Source organism: Phocoena phocoena, chromosome 4, assembly GCF_963924675.1.
Source record: "Phocoena phocoena chromosome 4, mPhoPho1.1, whole genome shotgun sequence".
In the NCBI taxonomy this organism is placed as follows: Eukaryota; Metazoa; Chordata; class Mammalia; order Artiodactyla; family Phocoenidae; genus Phocoena; species Phocoena phocoena.
In genome coordinates this window covers 19,292,846-19,318,823 of record NC_089222.1, presented here as the reverse complement: position 1 = coordinate 19,318,823, position 25,978 = coordinate 19,292,846, and the positions used below count along the sequence as shown (strand labels likewise).

Below are 25,978 nucleotides of genomic sequence, written 5' to 3'. Positions count from 1 at the left end.
ATCCTTTTGAAACTATCTCAAAAAATTGCAGAGGAAGGAATACTTACAAGCTCATTCTGTGAAGCCACCATCAGCTTGATGCCAGACAAAGATGCCACATAAAAAGAAATTTGCAGGCCTATATCACTGATGAACACAGACACAAAATTCCTCAGGAAAATACAAAGAAACTGAATCCAACAATACATTAAAAAGATCATACACCATGATCAAGTGGGATTTATCCCAGAGATGCAAGGATTTTCCTATATCTGCAAGTCAATCAGTGTGGTACACCACATTAACAAATTGAACAATAAAAACTATATGATCATCTCAATAGATGCAGAAAAAGCTCTTGATAAAATTCAACATCCATTTATGATAAAAACTCCAAAAAGTGAGCAGAGAGGGAACATACCTCAACATAATAAACTCCATATATGACAAATGCATAACTACTGTCATACGAGTGGTGAAAAGCTGAAAGCATTTCCTCTAAGATTAGGAACAGAAGGATGTCCACTCTCGCCACTTTTATTCAACATAGTTTTGAAGTCCTAGCCAAGGTAATCAGAGAAGAAAAAGAAAAGTAATCCAACTTGGAAAAGAAGATGTAAAACTGTAACTGTTTGCAGATGACATGATACTATACATAGAAAATCCTAAAGACATAACCAGAAATCTATTAGAGCTCATCAGTGAACTTGGTAAAGTTGCAGTATACAAAATTAATACACAGAAATCTGTTGTATTTCTGTACATTAACAATGAAAATTTAGAAAGAGAAACCACAATCCCATTTACCATTGCATCAAAAAAACCCCAAGAAACAAACAAAAAAAAAAACCTAGGAATAAACCTAGAAAAGGAGGCAAATGACCTGTACTCCAAAAAGTATAAAACACTGATGGAAGAAATCGAAGATGACACAAACAGATGGAAAGCTATATCATGTTTTTGGATCGGAGGAATCAACATTGTCAGAATGACTATTTGCCCAAGGCAATCTGCAGATTCAGTGCAATTCCTATTAAGTTACCAATGACATTTTTCACAGAACTAGAATAAAAAAAAATTTAATTTGTATGGAAGCACAGAAGACCCAAAATAGCCAAAGCAATCTTGAGAAAGAACAATAGAGCCGGAGGAATCAGGTTCCCTGTCTTCATACTATCCTACAAAGCTACAGTTATCAAAACAGTATGGTACTCGCACAAAAAGAGACATACAGATCAATGGAACATGATAGAAAGATCAAAAATAAAACCATGCACCTATGGTCAATTAATCTATGACAAAGGATGCAAGAATATACAGTGGAGAAAGGACAGTCTCTTCAGTAAGTGGTGCTGGGAAAACTGGACAGCTATATGTAAATAAATAAAATTAGATCATTCTTTAATACCATACACGAAAATAAACTCAAAGTGGATTAAAGACCAAAATGTAGGACTTCACTGGTGTTTAAGAATCCTCCTGCCAATGCAGGGGACAGGGGTTGGAGCCCTGGTCTGGGAAGATCCCACATGTTGTGGAGCAACTAAGCCTGAGCGCCACAACTACTGAGCCTGCACTTTAGAGCCTGCAAGCCACAACTACTGAAGCCCACGCGCCTACAGCCCATGCTCTGCAACAAGAGGCCACCACAATGAGAAGCCCATGCACTGCAGCGAAGAGTAGCCCCCACTCACCACAACTAGAGAAAGCCCATGCGCAGCAATGAAGACCCAATGGAGCCAAAAATAAAATAAATAAATTATTTTTAAAAAGACCAAAACGTAAGACTGGATAGTATAAAACTCCTAGATGAAAACATAGGCGGAACACTCTTTGACATAAATCATAGCAATATCTTTTTGGATCCATCTCCTAGAGTCATGGAAATAAAAACAGAAATTAAAAAATGGGACCTAATTAAACTTAAAAGCTTTTACACAGCAAGGGAAACCATAAACAAAACTAAAAGACAACCTACAGAATGGTAGAAAATTGCAAATGATGCAACTGACAAGGGATTAATCCTCAAAATATACAAAGATCTCATACAGCTCAAGTTCATAAAAACAAAACAACCAAATCAAAAAATGGGCAGAAGATGTAAAAAGCAATGTCTGCAAAGAAGACATACACATGACACATGACAAGATGCTCAACATTGCTAATTATTAGAGAAATGCAAATCAGAACTCTAATAAGGTATCAGCTCATACCAGTCAGAATGGCCAATATCAGGGCTTCCCTGGTGGCACAGTGGTTGAGAGTCCCCCTGCCGATGCAGGGGACACGGGTTCATGCTCCGGTCCGGGAAGATCCCACATGCCGCAGAGCGGCTGGGCCCTTGAGCCATGGCCGCTGAGCCTGTGCGTCCGGAGCCTGTGCTCCACAACGGGAGAGGCCACAACAGTGCGAGGCCCACATACCGCAAAACAAAAACAAAACAAAACAAAATAACAAAAAAAAGAATGGCCAGTATCAAAAAGTCTATAAATAATAAATGCTGGAGAAGGTATGGAGAAAAGGGAATCCTCCTACACTGTTGGTGGTAATGTAAATTGGTACAGCCACTATGGAGAACAATATATGGAGGTTCCTTAAAAAACTAAAAATAGAGCTAACTGTATGATCCTGCAATCCCACTCCTGGGATTATATCCAGAGGAAAACAATTTGAAAAGATACATGCACCCCAATGTTCACAGCAGCACTATTTATAATAGCCAAGACATGGAAGCTACATAAGTGTACGTTGACAAGTGAATGGATCAAGAAGAGTGGTGTGTGTGTGTGTGTGTGTGTGTGTGTGTGTGTGTGTGTGTGATGGAATATTACTCAGCCATAAAAAAAGAACGAAATAATGCCATTTGCAGCAACATGGATGGACCTAGAGATTATCATACTAAGTGAAGTAAACCAAAGACAAATATCATATGATATCACTTATATGTGAAACCTAAAAAATAAGATACAAATGAACTTATGTACAAAACAGAAATAGACTCACAGACATAGAAAACAAACTTATGATTACCAAAGGGAAAGGGGGGATGAATAAATTAGGGGTTTGGTATTAAAATATACACACTACTATATATAAAATAGATAACCAAGAAGGACCTTGTGTATAGCAAAGGGAACCATACTTAATATCTTGTAATAACCTGTAATGGAAGAGAATGTAAAGAAAGAAACATATATATAAATAATAAATGCAGGTATATTTACATATATCTAAATAAATAAATATATATATAAATATATATACTGGAATCATTTTGCTGTATACCTGAAACTAACACAACATTGGAAATCAAGTATACTTCAATAAAAAATATAAAAAATAAAAACCTTTTCTGGCAGATATCCTTTCTACTCAATGATTTTCTTAATGGTGACTTGGAAGTTGTCTGCTGCCTCTTGGTCAGCAGAATTTTCTTTGCCCGTTATCTTGACATTTTTTAAAGCAAACCCTTTTTCTAAAATTATCAAACCATCCTTTGCAGGCATTAAGTTCTCCAGCTTTAGACCCTTTATCTTGCTTTTGCTTTAAGTTTTCATATAATGACTGCGTTTCCTCGACTCATGTAAGAGTCTATAGGTATGCCTTTCTTCAAGCAGTCCAGCACCAACATAAGAACTGGATTTAATATGAAATAAAAAGATACATCAGAAAAGTACAAGGTTTTCATGCCTGCTGGTGTAGCTACAGTGATGACTTCACGAATTTTCTCTTCTTTTTAAAATGGTCGTTATGCTGGATTCATTTATTTTGAAATGGTGGACAGCCACAGCTGCAGACCTCAATCTATGGCACATACCAAGCAACTCGACTTTGTCTTGTAATGTTATGACTTTTCTCTGCTTTGGGGGACCACTTTCATCATCATTAGTAGCACTTCACGTGGGTCCCATGGTATTATTTAAGGTTTACAGAATTGCACTAAATATGATGTTAAATATGCAAGAACCTCAAGAGATCACTTTTTACTGAAATTATGCAATTTACTGAAGAAATAAACTGCTTACATGGAGATGATTAGTCTCACATAGCATTGTAAGCCGGTGCTCACTAAAAATAGGAACGGGAAGTGGCTACAAAATTATGACAGCAATACAGTATGTACTGTAGTTAATTTTACACAGTTATGTTTTAATATTGCATTTTTACGTTTGTTTACATTTCTCCCAACTGCAAATGGCGCCATGTGACAGTCTGTAAGTGTTTGTGTGGGTAAGTTTTGATACATTTTAACTTTTTATAATATATGTATATTTTATGGTTGTGATAAAATAAATGGTATTCATGACATTCCTGTTTTTATTAATTTTTTTTATTAGGCAGGCTGTGGTTTGCGAGTTTTTTCAAATCTTCGCAAAGCTACAAAAAATTGCCCGATATATTTATTGAAAAAATTTGCGTGGATTTGCACAGTTCAAACCTGTATTGTTCACGAATCAACTCTATTCACTTAGTGCCTTTCATTCTTGTCTGTTGTTTTGCTCTGCTCACAATTATAAATAGAAATTTTGTTTATTGTGCTCTTTTATAATGATACGACTTAATCTTGTAGCTTTTTTCTCTTCTCATTTCTAATCATACGTGCTTCTGTGAATTTGTTTATTTAACCTTAAGTATAGAACTTTTCAGTTGCTTATCCATTTGAGCAGTTATTAATCAGAGGATTAAAAATATTATGAAATGTAAAAATGGTTAAGTAGTACAAACTGAGAAAATGTAAAGAGATGCCAAAATGTGGTAGAGTAAAGCTGAATTTACTTCTAGTCCCAAATTAAAGTCTCTAAATATTTTTGATTGTACATTCCATCAGTAAAGCATTTTTATCCTAAATTCCTAATAGTGAGAACTTATGAAAAGGCTAAATTATTCTGTCCATGTCTCCCTCTTCCCCATACTTTTTCTCAAAAGGCTTGAGTTCTTATCTTGTAAGGAAAGTGCTTAAGAAGTTGCTGCCTGGTGATTGTTGCAGACTTTCTTAGTTCTGAACTAAGTTTATTTCCTAAATACCTAATAAATAAATATAAAGTTTTATTTTCTTTTCATCCTTTTATGAGTAGACTGAGTGTGTAGTCCTTGTTCATTAACGTTTAGTGTTTGTTGAAGCGTATATATATATATATATATATATATATATAATTAATTGCACGTATGAGTACACATATGAGTAAGTCAGTTTCTGATGATGAATGTCATTAGCTCATCATCAGTGGTCTAAGAAGAGCTTGTGCAAGAAGTGTCAGTGTCTCCTCATTTCTGTTATTCACTTGTGATTACATATTCAGATATTTGTTTTTGTGTCTGTTTTCTCTAGAAATCTGTGCATTTCCATTTTGTGAAGAGTTAAAAATAAATAGTATAAATCATAAATCTATTGCAGTGGTCATAAGTAACTTACAAAATGAAGAAATCAGTGAAGAGTTCCATTTCTAATGTCAATCCTTTAGAGCACTGATCTATTCTTATTCTCCTGGGATACCTCAAATACCATCTGTGACAAAACAATCTGAAATATGAACCTAGCGAGGGCATACCAATCTTATTCTCTATATTTAAATATCTTGTTTCTGATTTTTAGATAAAAATAGAAGTTCTAATTTTTTTGCAGTGCACCTCTCAGTTTGTGTTGTCTGTATCACTTTGGAGACTACTCCAAGTTGAGGAAGGTAAACAGAATATTAAAGAAAGGAAGCAAAGTTGGATATGAAAAATGCCAAGACAAAGGAGTAATCATGTAGAAAACTAATGAAAACTCAAGAAATTGTAACCAATTTGTAATGTGAAAAGGTGTAAGACAGGAAATAGTATTAGAGCTGTGAAGCTTGCAGTGTAATGTATTGGAGCCAGCAGGAAATATGTTGAACAGTAATAGTACAAATACAGATATCATATTTACTATGTGCCAGGCACCATTGTAAGTACTTTACATATATGTAATTCTCAACATTTTTATGAGGTATGTCTTCTATATTATTGTTACCGCCTTTTCACAGATGAGAAAATTGAGGCCAAAAGGGTTAAGAAACTTGCCTGAGGTCACACAGCTAGTAAATGGCAAAGCCAGGAATTGTACCCAGATCATCTAGCTCCTAAGTTCATACTGATAGCCACTACTGTATTCTGTGTGGTATATAACTCTTAAGTGTATAATCTGAAGTAGCTGGGGAAGGGTACTCAAGTAACAGTTGTGCTCTTTCCACTCACACCTTCAGTCATATAATAAATTTCTGGTTGTTTATATTACCAGTGTCTTAGGACTGACTGAATGAGTTATGGAATTAAACTAGTATTTTTTAAAGGACCAGTTATATTCTGTTGATTAATATTAAATCTTTTTAGATTGAGTTTTCTGAGGCATCACTCTTATTATGAGAAATGCTTAAATGAGATAGTCATAAACGCAAGTATAACTCAACAATAACATTTGTATCAGTGGGGAGTAGATTAACTCCCCATCTGGATTAGTCATGATCAACTGTATATTGAGGTTATAATTACCTCATGGTAATTTCAAGCATTGGTATCCTTCAGTTTTAAAACATACCTACAAAAACATTATTTTACTGTGACATAAATGATACACATTTATTGCACTTTCTATTTTAACAAGTGTTAAACAAATGAACTGTTTGATCTTTCAAACTTATATGGGATTCATTTTTTTTATTATTTGTTCAGTATACATTTATTGAATACTTAATGTATGTCCAGTTTTTAGTTAGGAACTATATATTTAGAGATCAACAAAGTTATAGCTCTAGACAGTGAGTTCATGTTCTAAATGAGGAAAGAACTTCGTAAACTAATAGCAGTAATACCTTGACAAGTTCAATAGTTAAGAAATATAAGACCCATTGAGAACCCAAAGGATGAGTTCATTATCTGAGGTGTGAGTGCTTCACAGATTATTTAGGTGTGAAATTAGATTTTCAAAAATAAATCGAAGTTCAGCAGTAAAACCAGGAAGGAGCTTATAGAGAAGATGGAGTTTTGGATGTATAGAAGGAACAGCAAGATACAAAGCTGGAGAGAGTGAATAATAGCCTTGTAGACTAGACTAAGGAGATTGGATTTAATACTAATAAATGAGCCATGTCCAAAAACATTGTTTTCCTCCTAAGTACATCAGACAGTGTCCTAGATAAATGCTAGAGATACAGAGATAAGATTATAGTGACATTTTTGTTGAATTGATTTGTAAAATTGTTCTTTCCAAATGTATTTTTATAGTGTTTCTTAATTGGTGTACATATGTCTCTGTGGGCCAAGTGAATTTCCTGATACTTTAAAAAAGTCTGAGGTTTTGCCAAAATTGGAAATTAGTTTGGGCTTAATTCACAGAGGTCTGATAGTAAAGAGCAGTTTTTCTTTAAGTGCATCATGGCAGTCAGCCAAAATAGTCTATCTAAATAATTAATCTTTATAGTTATTTTTTGGTTGTTTTTAAATGTACAATAGGACTTATTTTAAAAGTTCAAAGGATATATTTAATGATAAAATTTATATAAGCCACTCAGTTTTGTTTCATAAAAATGTTTTCTACTGGATCTTTCCAAAGATAAGAAGTATATCCTTTCTTTGTTCCCCTGACACACAGTTATTATGCATTCTGACTTTCTGAGGAAAAATTAAAATGAAAAACTACTAATCACTGTGATATGTAAATTAACAGATGTTAAACAAGGACTGTAACATTGTGATAATTCAGATAATTGTACTCCAGAATTTGGGATTTCTTCTGGTGATTTCAGGAACTCGAAGATGTTAATGTGGATAATTTCAAATACTTTAATGCACCCACTTAAAAAAAATTACATGTCATTTGCTACACATAAAAGAATGTAACATGTAATACATGTAAATCTCCCACCCCCCTGCTTAACAACTGAAATATTACTAAGAATACTAAAATGCTTCACCTCAGAGGTAATCAATGTCTTGAATTTTGTAAACATTTTTTTCTTATAAACTCATTAATCATTTAGCACTCTTCATGAAATGTTTGTGAAGATGCATGGTTGAGAGTAGTGGCCTGACATTTGGTAGCACTTCATGTAAATAATTGATGTCAATTAGGAGTAGGACATATTTAAAAGGAGTGATATTGGTAGTCCCGTTGCTGGTTTGACTTTACCTATTTTCCTCATTCTGTCTGTGCCTAAAGAAACACAGATTGTCAAGATTTATGATTAAGGAAAAAAATATCTGTAGGGATCATTTAGATATGCTTTTACCATTATTTTAGGCCCATTTTGACAGTATTGTTTTCGTGGTGATTCATTCATTTGACCAAGAAATACTTGACTGTCTGTTAACCATTCCAAGCATGGAGGATATAGCACTGAATAAACCAAGTGAAAATCCCAGCCCTCCTGGACTTTACATTTTAGTTTGGGGGAAAAGCTAATGAATAACATACATAGGCAAACTATTATAGTATGACAAATAATAAATGCTATGCAGAATAATAAAACAGAGAAGAATGAAGAAATTGGGAAGAGAAGGATTATTTTAAATGGGATGGTCAGGAAAACCCTGTAAGAATGTGACCTTAAATAAAGACTTGAAGGAGGTGATGGAGCATCCATGCATATATCCAGGGGAAGAGAAAACAGCAAAGGCAAGTGACCCCTTGGTAGAAGCATACCTAGGATATTAGAGAGACAACAGAGAAGTAAAGCACACCAATTTACATATTGCATTTTTAAAAATTAATTTATGTTTTGGCTGCTTTGGGTTTTCGTTGCTACACCTGCGCTTTCTCTAGTTGCAGTGAGCGGGGACTGCTCTTCATTGCAGTGCACAGACTTCTCATTGGTGGCTTCTCTTGTTGCAGAGCACAGGCTCTAGAGCGCAGGCTCAGTAGTTGTGGCACATGGGCTTAGTTGCTCTGTGGCATGTGGGATCTTCTCAGCCCAGGAATCGAACCTGTTTCCCCTGCCTTGGCAGGAGGATCTTTAACCACTGTGCCACCAGGGAAGTCCCTACATATCACATTTGATTGTTGTGTTTTCAGGACATTTTTGAAATATGAAACAGTTCCCCCGCTTTTTTTTGGTGTTTATTTGTATCACATTAACGTTTGGTGACAGTCTAGTTATCTTAAAAAATACCTCACATTTTTATTTATCTAATTTTTTTTTCCCCTCCTGGTATCATTTAACTTATCCCTATATCTCCTGTATCTTGTACCTGAAAGTTAGGTCTAGTGACTTCATTAGGTTACATTTACATTTTTTTGCAAGATAATTTCGTAGGTGATGCTGTGTACTTTACATTTTGTCACAGTAGCTAGCTCATAATGTCAGGTTGTCCACTTATTAGTGATGCTAAGATTGATCAGTTGTTTAAGGTGATAACTATTGAATTTTTGTAAAACTACTTTTCCCTTTTCAAGTCTCAAGTAATTTGGCATTTTATTAACATTATGCTTATGTCAACTTGCCACTTAAAGGTTTTGGTATTTGTTGACAATGGGTTCCTGAAATTTTGTATTTATTTTGAATGTAGATACCACTGTGGCCTGAGGTCTGGAAATAGGATATTCTGTATCAATCATTTATGAATTAAAGGACGTCAGTCTCTTCTAATGGGACATACTAATTAGGCATTCTTTTTTTTTTAATTATTTATTTATTTATTTTTGGCTGCATTGGGTCTTCGTTGCTGCGCAGGCTTTCTCATTGTGGCGAGTGGGGGCTACTCTTCATTGCAGTGAGTGGGCTTCTCATTGTGGCTTCTCGTTGTGGAGCACGGGCTCTAGGCACATGGGCTTCAGTAGTTGCAGTGCATTGGCTCAGTAGTTGTGTCTCTCGGGCTCTAGAGCACAGGCTCAGTAGTTGTGGCACACGGGCTTAGTTGCTCTGCAGCATGTGGGATCTTCCCGGACCAGGCTCGAACCCATGTCCCCTGCATTGGCAGGCGGATTTCTATTCACTGCACCACCAGGGAAGTCCTAATTAGGCATTCTTAAACAAAAGAGTTATGCCTCCTACAGGAGTCAGGGGAAAAGAATTCTTTGCTTCCTGTTGTGAATAAACCCACCCAGATGACCACATCAGAAACAGAAGTCATTTTTGTCCATCAGTCACTTACTTCAGTAGATTTTATTTCTTTAACGTTTGAATATTTATCATGACCCTGCCATTTCATCTATCATTATTGTTACTATCTTAAACTGTCTCTGCTCTCACCCTTCTGTTTTTGGATTGACTGCAGTGGTAAGTCACCTTTGCTCCATTTCTTTCACCTTTTCTTCTGTTTTCCATATTGGAACCAGAAATATTTTTTTAAAACTCATAGCTGTTGATGAAAATCCTTCAGTGACCATCTACTGTCTCTAGAATAAAGTTTGGCTTCCTAAGCCTTTTTTGATCCAGCCCCATCTTTCTTCTTGGTTACAAAATCTGTTTTAGATTCCAAACTTAAAGTAGGTCTGTGCTCCCTTTTTTGTATCTTTGTTTATAGGCCTTCGCTAATGCTACTGCCTAGAATGCTGTTGACCCTGTTTCCCCTTCCCAGTTGCTTCTGCAGAGAATTGACACTCCTTTCTAAGTACTACGTATGCTTGTCAAGTTCCTATCATTGTATTTAATTCACTTACTATTTTTTTACATGTTCATCTTCTCAATTAAAATAGAGTTTCTTTAGGGGATGGGAGAAATGGGGAGAAGTTGGTCAAAGAGTATAAATTTCCATTTATAAGATGAATAAGTTCTGGTGATCTAATGTACAGTAGTAGTATGTATTACATACTTGAAACTTGGTAAGAGAGTAGACCTTAAATGTTCTCACCAAAAAAAGAAAAAAAAAAAGCAATGTGATGGGCTGGAGATATTAGCTAATGCAATGATGGTAATCAGTTTGCAATACATGTGTATTAAATCGACATGTTGTATACCTTAAGCTTATACAATGTCATCTATCAATTATATCTCAATAAAGCTGGAAAAAAATAGAGATTCTTAGAAGAAGACCCTTGTTCTGCTCATCGTTATGTGCCCAAGGACCTGGTGTAGTGCCAGAGCATATTTGTTGCTTAATAAATGTATGAATAGATAAATGGGTGGGTAGATGTTTGGGTGGATGTATAGTTTCTTCAAAGAAGTGTTTGCAAATTACTGTTTTAAGCAATAGTGGTATATATCTTTGGGTAAGTCTATTGAAATTAGGGAACCAAAAGCCATGTTTCACCAAAAATAGGTAACTTTTTTTGTGACATTGCCCATCTGCTGGGTTAAAAATCAAGCCTCTTGGATTTATTCCTAGAGAGTGTTTTATCTCTTTAGATATCTATGGTTTGTGACCACATTGGGTTCCCAAATATCAAACGCTTAGGGATTAGGCAGTTAGCCTTCTACCTCTGTTAGCTGCATGGCTCTACCTTGCAGTGGACCTCTTATAAGGTGGTTATTCTAATCCCAGTCAGAGGCTCTCAGTCTTCTAGTTTTTGTTGTTGGCTCTTGTCTCTGAAGCTTGACACCCTTTATCCCACCCCCCATCAGTGTTCCCAAAACTTCCAAAATAGACTTCTTCATTAGTTTCTTGTCTCTCGTTTGGGAGCAGAAACAAAGTGTTCCTCCCATGGAAGAATATTCACTAGACAACCTTTCTGACCTCCAGGGTTACTGGAGTAAACCAGGTGAAGCCCCATTGTAGAGTAGAGAATACATGGATTTTACAATCCCAGAACTAGAACCCTGTAGCTCTATGATGTAGGACAGGTTCTTTAGAACTTACTTTTCTCATCTTTATACATACTAAGAGTCACCACAGTGTATGGATAGTACAAGATCATATACATGAAAAGCACATGCCATACGAATACTAGCTATATTATGTTATATTTTGCTGTAGATTTCTCCCCTTCTATTCTTCTGAACATACGTAGAGGAATTGCTTTCTTACTGGACCTTTTTGGTTTGCTCTATGTTATCCTTCTTGCATGTCTCTGCCTGATATTCTTCCTACTCTAAGTTTCTTTCTGCTTTTCTGTACCTGTTACTTATTTGATATGGTTTACCTTTTCATTAGTTTATCAGTAAATTTCTTATGCAAAGCATTATAATGAGACTGTCCTCAAAGAACCTAAATATTAGTGTGGATAAGCCATTTAGACTATTTGATTATTGTCTTCATTTTATTATTGTTATTTCATTTTCTTAGCTATACTGAGAAAAGAAATTACTGCTTTGTGAAGGATGTTAGTTTTCATTACCCTACTGTCCATCATTAACTAGACTGTTCTTTTCACATGGCATGTATAAGTGTATATAACAGGAAGAAATTTATAACTAATATCAGAGTAAGGCAAGAAACTGCCTTTTGAAGTAGATATGGGAGATTTTCCTTTTCCCAAAATGTTTTTCCTTTTAATCACAATATTTGCACATGATATAAAAATTAAAAGCGGGCTTCCCTGGTGACACAGTGGTTGAGAGTCCGCCTGCCGATGCAGGGGACACGGGTTCGTGCCCTGGTCTGGGAAGATCGCACATGCCGCGGAGTGGCTGGGCCCGTGAGCCATGGCTGCTGAGCCTGCGCGTCCGGAGCCTGAGCTCCGCAACGGGAGAGGCCACAGCAGTGAGAGGCCCACGTACCGCAAAAAAAAAAAAAAAAAACAAATTTAAAAGGGACAAAACAGTATACATTTTCAGTGTGGTTAGGAATTGAGCTAGGTTTGTGTTCTATTATTGCTATTATCTTTAGTATACCACAGGCTTCAGATTTTTCTAGTTGTAGGCTGCTGTTGCCTTGTGCTTAGGATACCAGAGGTTTTTTTTCTCAGCGTTTATGCTGCACCCTCAGCTTTCAGCTCTCTCTACACTCCTGTGCCACAGAGTACTCCTGCTCTACACTCTTGAGTGGTGTGGCTTGTTGCCTGGTGCTATGATGAGGGAGGGCATGGGGATTCTCTTTTGTCCTAGTCCTGCCTAAATCTTAAGCAAGTCTTCTGTACCTGGAGGTACTTAAGGACCTCTCAGCTTTCCTGACCCTCCTTCCTATGGCAGTTAAACTTTACCTGTGTCTGTGGTTGGCCTTGGGTGGGAATTTCCTATCCACCTCCCAATGCCAGCAGACCTCTGTTTGGTATTGGTATAGGATTCAGGGTCCAGGACAGTGTTTTGTCTCCCTCTCTCCCATAGTTAAAGGATTTTTTCTTCTACCCTTCTCCTAGCTGTGGTAGGTCTTTGCTGTGCCATAGTGGTGACTCAGTGTACTGATCCTCCCCCATCAGATTAAGGTTTCTGGCTTTTAGGAGAGAAAGGTCTGGAGAAGTGAGCTGAGTTTTTTACCTGTCCCCCAGCAATTGAGGATCATCCCCTGTAGGCCTGCATTAATAAAGGTTTTGTCTTTTCTTCTGTCTCAGGCTTTAATTACCTAGTTGAAACCTGTGGTCACCTCAAAAAATAGCTTTGGAGCAATTCCTTGTTATTACACTGACACTTGATCTTTGACAGTTTGTTAACATTTTGCCTGATTTCTCCTTACCTTTTTCTTCCTTGGTTCTGCCACAGATGACAAAGTATGTATGTCTCCTCTTTTCTTGCAAGGCTTATCATTCTTTGGAATTCAGGTTACTTCAGTTCAAGATGGGCTTAAGAAAAGCTATGATTATTTTATGTTGATTCAGCTTATTTTCATTGTTTGTAACCTTCTATATTCTAACTGGAAGCCAAATCCTGTTGTTACTTCTTTGACTTTGCTTTTAGTGTTGTTGTGTTTTTTTTAATAAAAAAATTACTTTTATGTTGATTGAATCTGTTCGTGCTTTATGACTTCTGAGTTTTTTATTATATTTGGAAAAAAGATTTCCCCACTCTGAGACTATTCTTCCTTTATTTTTTTTTTTTACTTATTTCTGAGATAATACATTTTAAAGTAATAAGTAGAATTATGACTTATAACATTGTACCACAACATATAAGATTTTTAGAAATTTCATGTAATGTCTGAAACATTTATATTAACATATTTCCATACAAGTAACCCCAAGAAAGTTTAGTATTAGTTGTTTTTTTGTTTGTTTCTTTTTTTATACTACAGATTCTAATTAGTCATCAATTTTATACACATCAGTGTATACATGTCAATCCTAATCACCCAATTCAGCACATTACCATCCCCACCCCACCGCGGTTTCCCCCTCCTGGTGGGCATGTTTGTTCTCTACATCTGTGTCTCAACTTCTGCCCTGCAAACCAGTTCATCTGTACCATTTTTCTAGGTTCCACATACATGCGTTAATATACGATATTTGTTTTTCTCTTTCTGACTTACTTCACTCTGTATCACAGTCTTTAGATCCATCCACATCTCAACAAATGACTAAATTTCATTCCTTTTTATGGCTGAGTAATATTCCATTGTATATATGTACCACAACTTTTTTATCCATTCGTCTATCAGTGGGCATTTAGGTTGCTTTCATGACCTGGCTATTGTAAATAGTGCTGCAATGAAGATTGGGCTGCATATGTCTTTTTGAATTATGGTTTTCTCTGGGTATATGCCCAGTAGTGGGATTGCTGGATCATATGGTAATTCTATTTTTAGTTTATTAAGGTACCTCCATACTGTTCTCTATAGTGGCTGTATCAATTTACATTCCCACCAAGAGTGCACGAGGGTTCCCTTTTCTCCACACCCTCTCCAGCATTTGTTGTTTGTAGATTTTCTGTTGATGCCCATTCTAACTGGTGTGAGGTGATACCTCATTGTAGTTTTGATGTGCATTTCTCTAATAACTGTTGATGTTGAGCAGCTTTTCATGTGCTTCTTGGGCATCTCTATGTCTTCTTTGGAGAAATGTCTATTTAGGTCTTCTGCCCATTTTTGGATTAGGTTGTTTGTTTCTTCAATATTGAGCTGCATGAGCTGTTTATATATTTTGGAGATTAATCCTTTGTCCGTTGATTCATTGGCAAATATTTTCTCCCATTATGAGGGTTGTCTTTTCATCGTGTTTATGGTTTCCTTTGCTGTGCAAAAGCTTTGAAGTTTCTTTAGGTCCCATTTATTTATTTTTGTTTTTATTTCCATTACTCTAGGAGGTGGATCAAAAAAGATCTTGCTGTGATTTATGTCAAAGAGTGTTCTTCCTATGTTTTCCTCTAAGAGTTTTATAGTGTCCGGTCTTACATATACGTCTTGAATCCATTTTGAGTTTTATTTTTTTGTACAGTGTGAGAGAGTGTTCTCATTTCATTCTTTTACACGTAGCTGTCCAGTTTTCCCAGCACCACTTATTGAAGAGACTGTGTTTTCTCCATTGTATATGCTTGCCTCCTTTGTCATAGATTAGTTGACCATAGCTGTGTGGGTTTATCTCTGGGCTTTCTGTGTTGTTCCATTGATCTATGTTTCTGTTTTTGTGCCAGTACCATATTGTCTTGATTACTGTAGTGTTGTAGTATAGTCTGAAGTCAGGGAGTCTGATTCCTCCAGCTCCATTTTTTTCCTTCAAAACTGCTTTGGCTATTTGGGGTCTTTTGTGTCTCCATACAAATTTTAAAGTGATTTGATCTAGTTCCATAAAAAATACCATTGGTAATTTGATAGGGATTGCATTGAATCTGTATATTGCTTTGAGTAGTATAGTCATTTTCACAGTATTGATTCTTCCAATCCAAGAACATGGATTATGGAGAGAGTATAATCTCTCCATCTGTTGGCATCATCTTTAATTTTTTCATCAGTGTCTTATAGTTTTGTGCATACAGGTCTTTTGTCTCCTTAGGTAGGTCTTTTTGTTGCAGTGGTAAATGGGAGTGTTTCCATAATTTCTTTTTCAGATTTTTCATCATTAGTGTATAGGAATGCAAGAGATTTCTGTGCATTAATTTTGTATCCTACAGCTTTACCAAATTCATTGATTAGCTCTAATAGTTATCTGGTGGCATTTTTAGGATTCTCTATTTATAGTATCATGTCATCTGCAAACAGTGACAGTTTTACTTCTCCTTTGCAATTTGTATTCCTTTTATTTCTTTTTCTTCTCTGATTGCTGTGGCGCAGACTTCCAAAACTATGTTGAATAATAGTGGTGAGAGTGGACATCCTTGTCTCATTCCTGATCTTAGAGGAAATGCTTTCAGTTTTTCACCATTGAGAATGATGTTTGCTCTGGGTTTGTTGTATATGGCCTTTATTATGTTGAGGTAGGTTCCCTCTATGCCCACTTTCTGGAGAGTTTTTATCGTAAATGGGTGTTGAATTTTGTCAAAAACTTTTTCTACATTTATTGAGATGATCATATGGTTTTTATTCTTCAGTTTGTTAATATGATGTATCACGTTGATTGATTTGCGTATATTGAAGAACCCTTGCATCCCTGGGATAAATCGCACTTGATCATGGTTTATGATCCTTTTAATGTATTGTTGGATTCTGTTTGCTAGTATTTTGTTGAGGATTTTTGCATCTATATTCATCAGTGATATTGGTCTGTAATTTTCTTTTTTTGTAGTATCTTTGTCTGGTTTTGGTATTGGGGTGATGGTGGCCTCATAGAATGAGTTTGGGAGTGTTCTTTCCTCTGCAATTTTTTGGAAGAGTTTGAGAAGCATGGGTGTTAGCGCTTCTCTAAGTGTTTGATAGAAGTCACCTGTGAAGCCATCTGGTCCTGGACTTTTGTTTGTTGGAAGATTTTTAATCACAGTTTAAATTTCATTACTCTGATGGGTATGTTCATGTTTTCTCTTTCTTCCTGGTTCAGTCTTAGAAGATTATACTTTTCTAAGATTTGTTCATTTCTTCCAGGTGGTCCATTTTATTGGCATAGAGTTGCTTGTAGTAGTCTCTTAGGATGCTTCGTATTTCTGCGGTGTCTGTTGTAACTTCTCCTTTTTCATTTCTAATTTTATTGATTTGAGTCCTCTTCCTCTTTTTCTTGATGACTCTGGCAGTGGTTTATCATTTTTGTTTATCTTCTCAAAGAACCAGCTTTTAGTTTTATTGATCATTGCTATCGTTTTCTTTGTTTTTATTTCATTTATTTCTGCTCTGATCTTTATGATTTCTTCCCTTCTGATAACTTTGGGTTTTGTTTTTTCTTCTTTCTCTAGTGTCTTTAGATGTAAGGTTAGATTTTTTTTTTTTGAGATTTTTCTTGTTTCTTTAGCTAGACTTGTATAGCTATAAACTTACCTCTTGGAACTGCTTTTGCTGCATCCCATAGGTTTTGAATGGTCGTGTTTTCATTGTCATTTGTCTCTAGGTATTTTTTGATTTCCTCTTTGATTTCTTCAGTGATCTCTTGGTTATTTAGTAACGTATTGTTTATCCTCCATGTTTTTGTCTTTTTTACGTTTTTTCCCTGTAATTCATTTCTAACCTCATAGTGTTGTGGTCAGAAAAGATGCATGATATGGTTTCAGTTTTCTTAAATTTACTGAGGCTTGATTTGTGACCCACGTTGTGATCTGTCCTGGAGAATGTTCTGTGTGCACTTGAGAAGAAAGTGTAATCTGCTGTGTTTGGATGGAGTGTCCTATAAATATCAATTAAATCTATCTGGTCTGTTGTGTCATTTAAAGCTTCTGTTTCCTTATTTAATTTCATTTTGGATGATCTGTCTGTTGGTGTAAGTGAGATGTTAAGTCCCCCACTATTATTGTGTTACTGTCAATTTCCTCTTTTATACCTGTTAGCAGTTGCCTTATGTATTGAGGTGTTCCTATGTTGGGTGCATATATATTTTTAATTGTTGTATCTTCTTGGATTGATCCCTTGATCATTATGTAGTGTCCTTCCTTGTCTCTTGTACCATTCTTTATTTTAAAGTATTTTATCTGATAGGAGTATAGCTACTCCAGCTTTCTTCTCATTTCCATTTGCATGGAATATCTTTTTCCATCCCCTCACTTTCAGTCTGTATGTGTTCCTAGGTCTGAAGTGGGTCTCTTGTAGACAGCATATATGTGGGTCTTGTTTTTGTATCCATTCAGCAAGCCTGTGTCTTTTGGTTGGAGCATTTAATCCATTCACTTTTAAGGTAATTATCAATATGTATGTTCCTATGACCATTTTCTTAATTGTTTTGAGTTTGTTTTTGTAGGTCCTTTTCTTCTCTTGTGTTTCCCACTTAGAGAAGTTCCTTTAGCATTTGTTGTAGAGCTGGTTTGGTGGTGCTGAATTCTCTTAGCTCTTGCCTGTCTGTAAAGCTTTTGATTTCTCCATTGAATCTGAATGAGATCCTTGCCAGGTAGAGTAATCTTGGTTGTAGGTTCTTCCCTTTCATCACTTTTAAGTATATCATGCCACTCCCTTCTGGCTTGTACAGTTTCTGCTGAGAAATCAGCTGTTAACCTTATGGCAGTTTCCTTGTATGTTATTTTTCCCTTGCTGCTCTCAATAATTTTTCCTTGTCTTTAATTTTTGCCAATTTGATTACTGTGTGTCTCGGCATGTTTCTTCTTGGATTTATCCTATATGGGACTCACTGCGCTTCTTGACTTGGGTGGTTATTTCCTTTTCCATGTTAGGGAAATTTTTGACTATAATCTCTTCAAATATTTTCTCAGGTCCTTTCTCTCTCTCTTCTCCTTCTGGGACCTCTATAATGCGAATGTTGTTGCGTTTAATGTCGTCCCAGAGGTCTCTTAGGCTGTCTTCATTTCTTTTCATTCTTTTTTCTTTATTCTGTTCTGTGGCAGTGAATTCCACCATTCTGTCTTCCAGGTCACTTATCCGTTCTTCTGCCTCAGTTATTCTGCTATTTATTCCTTCTAGTGTAGTTTTCATTTCACTTATTGTATTGTTCATCTCTGTTTGTTTCTTCTTTAATTCTTCTAGGTCTTTGTTAAACATTTCTTGCATCCTCTCGATCTTTGCCTCCATTCGATCTTTGCCTCCATTCTTTTTCTGAGGTCCTAGATCATCTTCACTATCATTATTCTGAATTCTTTTTCTGGAAGGTTGTCTATCTCAATTTCATTTAGTTGTTTTTATGGGGTTTTATCTTGTTCCTTTATCTGGTACATAGCCCTCTGCCTTTTCATCTTGTCTATCTCTCTGTGAATGTTGTTTTTGTTCCACAGACTGCATGATTGTAGTTCTTCTTGCTTCTGCTGTCTGCCCTCTGGTGGATGAGGCTATCTAAGAGGCTTGATGGGAGGGACTCTCTTCCATGTTTTCTTTTTTCACACACACACACACACACACACACACACACACACACACACACACACACACACACACACACACTGAGAGAGATAAACTGACACCAAGCATTGTAAATGGATGACCACAATGAAAGCAACAATGATTGCAATTACCAAACATGAAACACTCATACTATGTCATAATATTGACAGTCAGTCCAGTAATCATCCACTGTAACAACTCCTTTACTTTGCAGTGAAAATTCATTTGTATATTTTTTGCCTCTGAGTCCTTGTGGGATTTTTTATTTAAAGAGAAAGTCACAAAAATTATAAACATACTCATCAGCTCACTCAGTCCCATGTAATTAATATTTTCTTCATCTTGATCTTTTGTTAGCACTTTAATGAATTCATCAGTTTTCCATTAGAGTTCTGAAAATACTTATTCATTCAGTTCAGCATTATAGTCAGTTACCAGAAACCTGTACTTGTCAGTCTTTTCCATGAATTCCTTGAAGATGAAACCCTTGTATAGGAACATTTTTGCAAATGCATCAGAGTATACCCAGAACTGTCTGTAAATGACAAAAGACTTAAAATGACCACGGTTAAAGATTCTTCCATGTTTTCTGCTATTTCTTTTTTTGGTTATTTTTAAGTGTTTTGATTTCGTTAGGAATTTATTTTAGTGTATGGTGTAATAGATATCTGATTTTTTTTCTAATGAAAATCCAGTTGTACTGTACCAAAGTCATTTACTGAATAATTCGTCTTTTCCCACTGCTTGTAATTCTACTATAACAGGAATGGATTTGTTTGTGAGTAACAGAAAATCTGACCAACAGTGGCTTTAATTCACAGGAGTTTGTCTCACACAAAATAAATTTGGGAGTAGAGAGAACATGGTTGGTATTGATACTACACCTCAACAGAGCAAAGACCTACATTTTTTCCATCTTTCTCTGTACCATTCTTTATCTTCATACTGTCCCCTCATGGTTGCAAAATGGCTGTTGACCATCAGCACCACATATGAGTTCCAAATCAATGAAAAAGGAAAGGACAGAAGGTTTAAAAGGTAATACTAACCTACTTTGTCCATTTTAAAAGGTTTTTTCCGCAGGCCTCATCTAGCATTTACATGTTTTTTTTCTCTGATATGTCTTGCACATTATTTTCTAGGCTACTAATGTATCTCCTATCAGTAACCATCCTTTCCTTCAGTTCATCAACTGAATTTTTTAAGAAATAAAGTATTTTAGGTATATGCAACCTCATATTAATGGCAGCATTATTTACAATAGCCAAACACGGAAATAACCTAAGTGTCCATCAATGGATGAATGGGTGAAGCAAATGTGGTATGTACGCACATGCGCACACACACACACACACACTCAGAGGAATAGTATTCAGTTGTTAAAAAGAGGAAATCTTGCCATTTGTGACAACATGGACGGACCTTGAGGACATTACACTAAGTGAAATAAGTCAGAGAAAGACAAATACCATATAATCTCACTTATATGTGAAATGAAAATAACAACAACAACAAAACAACACAGAAGAACACTGAGCGAGCTCATAGATACAGAGAACAGAGTAGTTGCCAGGGGTTGGGGGGAATGGGCAAAATGGGTGAAGTGGGACAAAAGGTACAAACGTCCAGTTGTAATATAAATAAGTCCTGGGGATGTAAAGTATGGTGACTATAGTTATTAATACTGTATTGCATATTGAAAAATTGCTAAGAGTGTAGATCTTAATAGTTCTCATCACAAGAAAAGCAAAATAATTTGTAACTGTTTATGGTGACAGATGTCAACTACACTTATTGTGATTATTTTGTAATATATACAAATATTGAATCATTATATTTTATACCTGGAACTAATGTTATATGTGAATTATACCTCAAAAAAAGTGTGTTTTTCAGTTCCCTAGAGTTTTGTTTTGTTTTATGCTGCATTTGAATCTTTGAAGTATACTTAGGTTTTATTTAGGTTTTCCTAAATGATTTTTCTGGCTTCCTTTCCTCTTGCTGTTGGGGCTGTTTAGATAGATTCTTTTCTTTGTACTTTCCTTGGGGCCCAGATCTGGTTGTGAGCACTAAATGGCTGAATCTCACAGTTGGTACAAAGCAAAAGAGGCTCTACCCTGGTGGGCTTTTGCTTTTGTGAAATTTACGCAGCAGGCAGCCTTCAGAGATATCTTTGAGAAGCATCTCCCCTCTCCATCCTGCTACCCTCTCCAGTCTGTGCTCCCACACCCCCAGTCTAAAGAGCAGGGAGGATTCAGCTAGCCCCTTCAGTTCCTTTTTGATGTCCTATAGAGCTTAGTAACCCACATAATACTCATGTAGTGCCAAAATTAACTTTCTTTGGGGGTATTTGACTGACTGCCAAGCTCTTCCCTATCTCTGCTTTCTGTTCCTTGCTCTTGGGATTTCTTGCTGTTCTAAGTGTCACACTAGTTCTCTTTCCTGGGACACCAACAGAGCTCAAGACCTCATTTATAACCAATTTTCCTAACAGAAGTTTGGCCTAGAAAAGACAAATAGCCACAAACTGAGAGTATACAGATAACTATGTTCACAGAATTTCGCACTCTCTGCCTTGTGAATTTCCATTCCTCCACCAAAATGTTTTAGGCTAGAGTGGGAAACCTCTGCTGGGTTCAACTGTCAGTTTTGTATTTTAAACAAGACAACACAATCTCGTGATACCAAGAGCCCATGCTAGATATTTTTCGTTGAAAAGTTAATAAATTCACTCCATAAAATAGAGTTAATTGAAAGTTCATAGTAAAATTGGAAAAAACAGGTTTGCAGTTTCAGATGTGAAAAGTTGGTTTTGGACTTCTTAGTGAAGTGCTTATACTCTTGAAACTGTCAATTCTTTAAAGTGTCTATTTAAAATAATTGAAAGATGCTATATGTCACAGGTATCATCATTAGTTTGATCTGAATTCAGTAGCAAATATCCTTTCTAGTCTAAACTTCAATTCTTTTTTAATTTCCTACTTTAAATTATCTCAACTAGGACCCAAGTACAGCAAAACTGGAACTATTATTTTGAATTTTGAATGAATGGCTTAGAATAATGGATTAAATACTGGTTGTAAATAATAATTTTGAGCACTTTAACAATTTAGATGTCGAAGATCAAAACAAGCAAAAAACGAGAAAGCCATCTTATGCCCCTTGATTTCTGTCCATATCTACTCTGAGAAAAATGTTCCTTTTCCAGTAGGAGGAAAAAATACTGATCAAACTTAATGTCACATTTAATATGTTCTTTTTTTATCCCTTTTAGGACAGTGGTGATTACCCCCTTACCATGCCTGGACCTCAGTGGAAAAAATTTCGTTCAAACTTTTGTGAATTTATTGGAGTCCTGATTCGACAATGTCAGTATAGCATAATTTATGATGAGTATATGATGGACACAGTAATCTCCCTTTTGACTGGTTTGTCAGACTCCCAGGTCAGAGCTTTTAGACATACAAGTACCCTTGCTGGTAAGTAACCAACATTTTATTTCCTTTTCAATTTAGTTTTGTTAAATATGTTCTATTCTAGTTAAGTTTTATTTAGATTAAATATTAAATTCATTACTTTGCTCTTGAAAAATAGTTTTTCTCCAAAATTCACATGAATGGTTTGTATTCTCTAAGTAAAATGTGTGCCTATTTTGATAACTGGCATTTGATAGTCTTGAGAATGAAAATTGAAATTTTCTGGCGAGTGTTACCAAATCTCTTTCTGAACATGTATTTTCCTGCATTTTTATTTTATAACCAAATAAATTTTAAGAGTCCACCAGGCCATGTTCTTTGGTAAACCCAAATAATAGTTGAAATTCCAAATTCATAGTAGTTTTTCTACTTAATTACATTGCTTCATAGTTCATTGTTATTATACATAAATGTGTAAATTTTGTTTATATATATGTATTTTTAAACAATTCTATCCAATTGTAATAGGTAAGTGTGACCTAGCTGGCATTTTTTCCATTCCTAGTGCTGTAATAACCTAAATGTAATGTCTCTAAAATCAGTTCAGGTAGGTAGGCTGAGTCCTGAAGAACTGACATTATAGTTTTCACTTTTGCTTTTATTTTAGAATTATCTAGACAAATTCTGAGTCAAGTATGTTCTTTTTCCCCTTGTTTTTCCGTAACAAGGTAATTTTGTTAATTTAGCCATCGTTCTCAATTCCTCAACGATTTTAACTGTGTTTACCTAAAATGACTAAATGATTGTTCTTTTTCTCCTGTAATACAGAGAGAGAGTATGTGTGTGTATGTACATACACATATATTTAAATACTCCCAAATTACATCCTTTTTAATATCAATAACTCTGGCTATATTCATCTTGCACATTACCATGACAAAAAATGAGATTTAATTTAATTAATTGCATTTCATCTTGAATTTAAATTTCTCATTTATCTAATTTATTGAATGCACTGATTCTTAAACTTTAGCATGCATCAGAATCACCTCCAGGCCTTACTGAAACAGATTGTGTGGCCTTGCCCCCGAGTTAACAGGTTTCTAGCTGTTGCTGACACTGATACTTTGGGGACTACACATTGCAAACCCTGGATTTAAAATTTTATCATTTTCTGGTTTAACCTGTTGCCTAAAGCCAATGTGATAATTTTATATAGAGTCATCCATATTTTTTTCCACTCCTTTTTCCTTCCTTAATGTGGTTAATACATATTATTAGTTTCCATTATTCCCTTAGTTGCAGTTCTATATGGAGCAAGCATGACACACAGTTATTCTTTTGAGGGTGTCCTTTTTCTCACTGGGAAAAGAGGAAGATCTTTTACTTAATTTTATCTTTTTTAAAAAGGTAAAATCACACAATTTATTGTTGAAAAAATTTTCTATATAGAACAAACATCAAACATATTTTATTCTGTGTTTTGAGAGTATCCTCTTCCTCATTATTAGGAATAAAAAGAGATCTTGTACCCAGTTGTAACTTTTTGAAAAGGTACTGTAAATATACTATTTATTACTTAAAAGTTATCTGATGCTATACAATTTTTCTTTCTAATTTCATCACTTTTAGAATCTTCTGCCCTTTATGTTTGCTTTTTTTCTTTTCTTTATATTTTCTTTTTACTTTTCATCTTTCTTTTATCTACGTACAGTAATTCCTGTTTAGCTGGTTTTCAGATGCATAGTAAATGCAGTGATTTGAAATAAACAAAACTTAAACATAAGATAGAAGTTACTTCTGAATAGCCAAAATTACTGCCATAAACAGTTATTATCTAGTTTCCCAATGTCAAGAGAGAAAGAGAAGCAAGTGTTAGATTGGAGGGCAAGTGTTAGATTTTCTGTCCTGCTGACAGAATTGTGAAATGATAATTTATAACAAAAAAGACAAAAAAAATTTGCTTCCAGATATCAAGATACAGAGCAATCTGGGGCTCCTCTGTAGCGGCCAGCTACCTCTGTTTAATCCAGAAACCTGTGTGCATTTTATATAAAAGACTAAATATATGCCACATACTCTATTTATGAACACAAGAGAAGGAATAGTATATTATAGAAATATACAGAATATTTTGAGTTTTAAAACATTTCAGTTTCCTGAAAAATGCAGTTTAATTCATTTGCATTTGTCCTTCACTGCCATGTAAATGAAATATTACTGTATTTTACTGACTTTATGATGGTCCATTTCAGCTCTTCTTTCCATTGGCCCATTTTCAGTGACTTTTATTATTTTCATGTTTTTTGTATATTTATCCCTTTGGCAATCTATACATTGCTAATTTTATGTGTGCTTAAACATATTTTAATTATGGCTTTCCTCCTATTTCTTTTGAGTTGAGTTGCTCCCTCCTCCTTCCAGTGCCTTTCTGTCTTTCTTTTCTCACAATTTACCTGTGATCATGATAGCTTTTAAAACTGCCTGATAAATGCCATTTGGTTTTCTCCTCAGCTTTTTTTTATATCATCTAGCCTATTTGTATTTGTTAATTACTTTTCAAAATCAGAAATCAAGAAAAATAGGAGTTCAATGTTATGTTTATACTTATTTTTTAAAAGCTAACCTATTTTTCAACTTATTCTCAAATTTATTTCAAAATATTACTGTAATTTCTCTGTGTACATTAATGATCATATCTTCCAAAGCTCAGTTTCATAAAAAGTGAGATATCAGTCACCTACCCAACAACAAAGCACAGAGATCTGGCTGAGAACTTAATTCCAGGCTGGATAATAATTATCCATCTTTTCAAGGATTATTTTCTTTTCATCTTTGCTCTCTTCTCTGGTACCCCCTCCCTTTTTTTCTTTTATGATATGTGTATAAGGGGTAGATTAAAAGATAATCGTTTTTATTCACTTTGCAGGAGGAGTCTTGGGGACTAGATAAAATGGGCAGGAACATTTAATCCTCTGCTTCAAAGACTATGTGCATGGACAGTTACAAGGCAGTTATGGCCAGATATGATTATCGGCTTTGGAATAAAATGCTCCTTGACATTGCTTATATCTTAGCTGAGAAGAGAGACAATCAGGTTAGTTGTTTTGTAGGGTACAGAAAAGATAAGTTTTAGAGCTTCATAAATCATCAGAGTGGTTTTATCAATAGTACTTTTAATCTATTTTCCAAATATCCCATTTTCTTGTTATTAGTTAATAATATGTCCCAATTGTCAGTGTTTATGCATTGCATTTAATTGTATACTTTTGTCACATTTTTACTAAAATTTTCATCATTTTGTAGTTCTTCAGGTTTGTTTATTCTCCAGGTAGAAGTAGTTTCATTTTCCCAGTAAACTGTGCTTTCTCCCTTCTTTTTGAAATTCTTTTTACCATTAAATTGAAACAGACTGTTAGCAA

The 25,978-nt window shown here is 35.3% G+C and overlaps 1 protein-coding gene across 2 annotated transcripts in view; it reads left to right on the top strand.

Annotated features, from left to right (window-relative positions):
- Nucleotides 1–25,978, top strand: part of STAG1 (STAG1 cohesin complex component) — a 306,358-nt gene that overhangs the window by 113,356 nt on the left and 167,024 nt on the right. For both annotated transcript variants that reach the window (XM_065876744.1, XM_065876743.1), the window contains exon 6: nt 22,415–22,619. In XM_065876744.1, coding sequence (XP_065732816.1) covers nt 22,415–22,619 — 205 coding nt within the window. The remainder of the gene's footprint in view (nt 1–22,414; nt 22,620–25,978) is intronic.